Source organism: Salvelinus sp. IW2-2015, unplaced genomic scaffold (genome assembly GCF_002910315.2).
Source record: "Salvelinus sp. IW2-2015 unplaced genomic scaffold, ASM291031v2 Un_scaffold6363, whole genome shotgun sequence".
NCBI lineage: Eukaryota > Metazoa > Chordata > Actinopteri > Salmoniformes > Salmonidae > Salvelinus > Salvelinus sp. IW2-2015.
The window spans coordinates 32,190-38,368 of record NW_019947626.1 but is presented as its reverse complement, the minus strand read 5'-3'; the positions used below and the strand labels follow the sequence as shown (position 1 = coordinate 38,368).

General features: G+C 42.7%; 1 protein-coding gene across 1 annotated transcript in view; it reads right to left on the bottom strand.

Moving 5' to 3' along the window:
• Positions 1-156: 156 nt before the first annotated feature.
• The window catches only part of LOC112078834 (focal adhesion kinase 1), a 26,591-nt gene continuing 20,568 nt past the window's right edge, over positions 157-6,179 (bottom strand). Inside the window, exons 4-8 of the mRNA XM_070442150.1 lie at positions 5,278-5,378; positions 1,259-1,374; positions 1,054-1,154; positions 560-649; positions 157-437 (exon numbers count right to left, since the gene is read on the bottom strand). Coding sequence (XP_070298251.1) covers positions 172-437; positions 560-649; positions 1,054-1,154; positions 1,259-1,374; positions 5,278-5,378 — 674 coding nt within the window. The 3' untranslated portion in view covers positions 157-171. The remainder of the gene's footprint in view (positions 438-559; positions 650-1,053; positions 1,155-1,258; positions 1,375-5,277; positions 5,379-6,179) is intronic.

Below are 6,179 nucleotides of genomic sequence, written 5' to 3'. Positions count from 1 at the left end.
CACCCACACTCTCTATGAGAAACATTTGGAATTGGAATTTCAGTTCACTTCCTGAACTGACTCAATTGAAATGGAATGAACTCCAACCCTGATAGATATGCATTATTTTCCCTCCACAGTCAATGTGCCTCAGTTCAGATCTTATGACATTGTAGTTGTAGGAGATAGTCTTCAAGGTATGATGACGCACCATGCACTACAGCAATGCAGATAGACCGACTGACGGACATACCTGAGCTGGGCTTTGAGCTCTGTGAAGCAGGGTCTCTTGCTAGGGTCGTAGGCCCAGCACTTGGTCATCAGGCTGTACAGGGTAGGGGGGCAGTTGTGGGGCATGGCCAGACGCTCTCCGTTCTCTATCCGGCCGATGACATCGTTGTTCTTCACCCCCTGGAAGGGTTTGACTCCGTAGATGAGGATCTCCCACATACACACACCTGGAGTACAGAGAAGCATATATTTATTTAAACCCTCATTTGTCAGCTAATAACATACAGCCTTGGTCTTAAAAGTTTTAGAGCACTCTTTGATAAGTACTGTATCAAATTCCCATACTCACCAAACATCCACACGTCACTGGCTGAGGTAAAGCGTCTGAAGTTAATAGATTCTGGTGCCATCCATTTGATAGGCAGTTTCCCTTTGGAGGCTGGGAGGAGAGGTGAAAGCAGGACTTTTATTTTTTGTGATCAAATGTTTTTATTGTGATTGATTAGACAGGTACACATGATCAATGCAACAAGTAACAAGACAAACACATCCCCTCCCACGGGACTTCCCTAAGCCATAGTTAGATGAGTGGTTCACAATAACAGTCTCACAGAGTCATACACTGATGAAAATAGCTGTTGAGTTTCTTTCACTCGCCCCATGCATACGTGCAACAGATATTTCCATGTTTATAATGTCCATGAATGACAGCAGCCACAGCTGTCTGCTTAAAGAGTGAGGGACCTAATGAATGACTTACTGATAACAAAAACAGCAGAAAGTGATATTCCTCTGGTATGCTAACTGTGGACAGTTAGTCTCCAGAACAGGTGAAACTCCTACCTTTGTAATAGGAGCTGTCCTCCATGTATCGAGACAAGCCAAAGTCTCCCAGTTTAACACAGTCCACTGAGGATACCAGCACGTTCCTGGCAGCTATATCCCTGCAAGACGCAGACATGGTTACAATGGAAAAGAGAAGAGTAGTGTGTTTACAGGAAACACACACAAGCCATATTAATAAGGCTAGATTGGGGTGAGGGCTTACCTATGTACAAACCGCTTGCTCTCCAGGTAGGCGAGTGCTGTGCTTAGCTGGAAAGCGTAGAGAATCAGTGATGCCAAGTCGAGGTTGTATTTTCTCACTTGCAGGAAGGAGCGTAGCTATAAAGATGGAAGAGAAAACAAAAGATAATACTCACTTTAGCATGTACATTAAATACAGGGATGGATTGATGCAGGAGCTTCCTGGGGCTGAAGCCCCTGGGCTCAGGCCCGTTGGGGGCCCAAGAGAGAAAAAATACATTTTAAAAATGTATAACAATAATTAAGGAGATATATAGAGTATTTATAAAATATGTAGTATATATTTTGAGTGTAGACAGCCTGATGCCGTTCTGCTAATCATCAGATGGGGGGAGGAGAGGAGCTAGGGGGTGCCATGTGGGTAACTGGGGGCCCTGCCTTGATTGGGTAACTGATTAATAAAAAAAAAATTATAATAATAAACTGCATAATAAATAAATGAGACTGGTCAATTGTCTAAGTCAGGGGCTGGGACAAAACATTTTTTTTGTGCATTTTTTTGTATTATTAATGTTCAAAATACACCAGAGAGTACAATTTCAGGAAACTAGGCATATGTCGCGCATCACTACTACACAGGAGAGTAAACTTTTTTTTATTATAAAAATGTATTTTTTGGCAGAAATGCCTTCTGGAACATGTGAACTTTCATGTGCCTTAATAACAAACTTGTATGCCATCTGTAAATACGAATAAAAATGTAAATTACAAGACTAGTTGGTTTAGCCACAGAAAAAGACAGCAACCTTCTTGCTCGCCATGATTGGCTGAGATAATGAGTGGGCTGGACATGCCGAGAGATGAGTTCAGACTGGTCTGCCATGTAGCGCGTTTCTGTCTATAACATGAGCTGGTCAGTATGTGTCGGTAATCCTTTCTAACAGGGCTTTTTTGAAAGACATTGCATAGTAGAACTGCATAAGTGTTGTCCTCCACTTTCCGGAGGGCGAAGTTTTGAAATCAGTGGAATTAGAGTATGATAGCTAAGGAGACAGAAAAGATTCTGGCGTTTGATTGCAAATATGCAGCCTGAGTTGAAAAGAGAACACACAGAAGGCTGCTGTATAAAACACCTGTCTCTGGGTTACATCTTCAAACTAAGGACAACCATGGCATCCGTGACAGAGAGGGAGAAGCATCTATCCATGCATACGGGTAAGATAGTCTAGCTGGCTACATTTGCAGATATTGCACATTTCTAATGTAGTCAGAAAGTTGTTTTAATTTCAAGTTAAAGTATACTGTTAGCTAACTAGCTAACGTTAGCTGGCTGGCTAGCTAACGTTACATGTATGATCTGTGTAGTTATATTATTCGTATCTCAGAGCCATTTGCATTGCTAGTTATAGCCTAATGTTAGCTAGCTAACATTGAACCTGGTTGATTAGCTGCCTTCAGATTCATGCAGGGTATTAACGTTATGAGTTGGGATTATGGTTCAGTGTTTAGCTAGCTAGCTACATGTCTAAACAAAAGACTGCACTATGCAAGTAACCATTTCAATGTTCATGATGTCAATGCGACAACTGTCGATAGACGTAGCTGATAAATCCGCTCTGGCTATCTACTCCGATTTCAGATCACTCTTGTCTCAGTGTGCCAGAGCGCAGAATAACTGACGAATTTACGAACGCTCAACACCAATTGTATATGGCCCGTGTCAGTAAACGTTGGCAAAAAAGCGTGATTAAATTATTGCCAGCAGCACAGTTGCAGTCACCAATGCTCTAGATAACATAAAAACAGCCTAACCAGCTCTGCTAGTGCTAGTAAAATGGTCAGAGTGAACTGTTCTCTCATTTGTGTCTGGAAGTAGCTAGCCAACATTAGCCAGTTAACTTGGGTGCTTGACTTCTGATGTGAGGTCAGAACRCTKGGATCAACCCTACTCCTCGGCTAGACCATCCAGTGTGCGCTCTGATCGCTCCGAGAGCGAAACGCTCTGAATTTGCGAATGTACAATCTGACAACGCTGAGTTTACGAACGCCCAGAGTGCACTCTGAGCACACTCTGGCAGTCCAGATTAAATTTATGAACACGTAGTATAAACCAGCCTTTAGTCTTGAAATCTTTGGTTGTTTAGTACATGGCCTCACGTGAATCCTTAAAGAGATGGGACGGGCAAAGGCTTAAAGAGGGTGTGAACAATGCTGAATGTGTGTAGACAAAGAAAAGCTCCCCAGTAGGTACCAAAACATTAAGGGCCATTTTCTCAAAAGTGAGGTTAAAAGTTTATCAACTTTCAAAGCAGAATTACTTTCCCTTTGTTTCTCAACTGTAGTGTATGATATACCATTTTCTAGCTCTGAGTCTCTACTTTTATTCAATGTAAAAAAACACAATTTCAAATTTTGCTACATAAAACCTGTGGATTAAGTTTTATCAGAAGCACATACAGGTAGCTTATCTGCCAAAATAAAGGAAACACCAACATAAAGTGGGACACCACGTGCTGCCAGAACAGCTTCAATGTGCCTTGGCATAGATTCTACAAGTGGACCTAAACCATGCCAGGAAATTGCACCCCACACCATAAAATATACCTAATTTAATCAAGTGTTTCCTTTATTTTGGCAGTTACAGGTATGGTTATGCCTACAGTCGGGAAGGCTGCAGTTAGAGCGCCAAACATAGGTTATATAGAAGGGGTTTTGGAACCTCTTACTCTGGCAATTTGACTGTTAAACTCATTTTATTTTTTTTATTTATTAAACTAGGCAAGTCAGTTAGGCAAGTCAAATTCTTATTTCTGTCAGTTAGGCAAGTCAAATTCTTATTTCTAATGACGGCCTACACCGGCCAAATCGGGACTCCCAATCACAGTTGGTTGTGATACAGCCTGGAATCGAACCAGGATTTCTGTAGTGACGCCTCAAGCACTGAGATGCAGGGCCTTATACCGCTGCGCCACTCGGGAGCCCTAATGGGTACACTAGCAATGGGTGAACTGCCATCTATGGATTCTATTTCTTTGGTTGGTTGCTGATGTCAGTTTGCCTTTTACAGATTTCAGAATACAATCACTGGACAAACGTACATTTTGGAGAGCAAATGCCTACTGCTGAAAAAATAAGACTAATCTGTCTATAGAACCAATGGAAACACATTTCTCAACAAATGACAGCAGCACTGTTTTTCAAAGTAGCTCATCTTGAGACAGGCTATTGCCACGACGACGAGCGCATTGGCCATCACCGTGGGTAGCCTATGGCTTCATCTTCATCATTAGGTGAGTCAGTGTGCCACTGGACATCACATTTAGTAGCCTACTGTGATATATATACTGTATATATATTACCTCCTGATAATGTACAATCTGTGTGTCGCTTCATTGGCCTGGGCTATTGTTTGTTGTGAGTTCCAGACCAGATTGATCTCAGTTTGTCAGTCAGACTAGACACTGATTTCAGTCATTTGTGTGGTATTAAAAAAGATTGTGCTAATGTCTTCTGTCATGTAAATGACATAGAAATGCATGAAATGCGTTTTTTAAATCTTCATGTGTGGAAATTCTAAAAACATCTCTGCTCAACTGTAGCCTATCCACATGCCAAATGTTATTCTGGCTCGTTCTTTAACAGTAAATGTAACACGCTTTCAATTGCATCTTGGTGCATGGATTTGTTTACAGAAAATGATGGGGTACCGGGAAGGAGGGGCTATGATTTCTTAATCCGGCCCTGATCACATATAACATAGACTGCCTTCTACAGTGTACTGTATAAACCTTGAAATTGAACCTTGAATGTGATGCCTCTATCCACCACTAGATGGCCATCCCTAACAGCTGAAACCATGTGAAAGGTAGAAGTACCATCCAAGACTAAATGGGTGAAAAAATGTAAAAACTCAAATTACAGCACTCTTCAGCATGATCCATAGGTTACTGTTACAGAGCCTGAGGTCGTCACTGTTAAACTGACTCCTGTATTAAAGGTACTTCCTGTATTAAAGCACTGTATTGTGTGTGTGTGCTGTACCTCTCCCAGTGTACACAGCTCCATGATGATCCACACTGGGTTTTCTGTGATCACTCCAATCAGCTTCACTATGTGGGGGTGGTCAAACTGACGCATGGTCACTGCATGGGGGGAACACACACACACACACACACACACACACACACACACACACACACAATAAATGCTTTGTGTATCGTCATGCCCTGAACAAGTAAATTCAGGCTGTTATGAAGGAAGCAGGCCCATGTTTACAGTGGGCTATTTTAGGATGACTTGGACTCAAACCGCCATCTTCGTTTTCTCTCAGATTTCTCTCCTCAGGAGAGGAGGAAGAAGGGAGGGGAGGAGAGGCTGGGGTTAGAGGAGAGGAGGGGACAGGAGAGGAGAGGAGGAGGGGAGAGGGGAGCTAGTGTTGGAGGGGAAACACAGCCTTTATAGTGGTGATGTGCTATTTGATCTGTTTTAGAGCAGTGTGTGTTTGTGTTTGTGTTTTGTCTCTCTGGTGTGTGTAGTGTTAGAGAGAGTATGTGTGGGCATGCACGCATGAGTGTGTGTGTCTCAGACTTCAGCAAGGGGAAGGGGTGTGTATTGCACTTGGGAAATCAGTAGGACTGTACTGGTGTAAACCCACTTTCTCTAAAGCCATCCCTCTCTAAAGCAGTGCTCTGTCCTCCCAGTCCCGCTGCAGCCTCCACACATTCCTGCTGTGTTTCCATACATGCGGGTTAGCTCAGTCCCACCTTGTCTGGGCATTTCATCTGGATAAAGGAGCCTTTCTCTCTGTCAGGACCACTGGAGCTGAAGAGCAGTTAAGTCTTCTGCTCTTCAAAACCCACTGCTACACTAAGACTGCGTCACAAATGGCACCCTATTCCCTATAAAGTGCGCTATAAGGAATAGGGTGCCATTTGGGATGAATC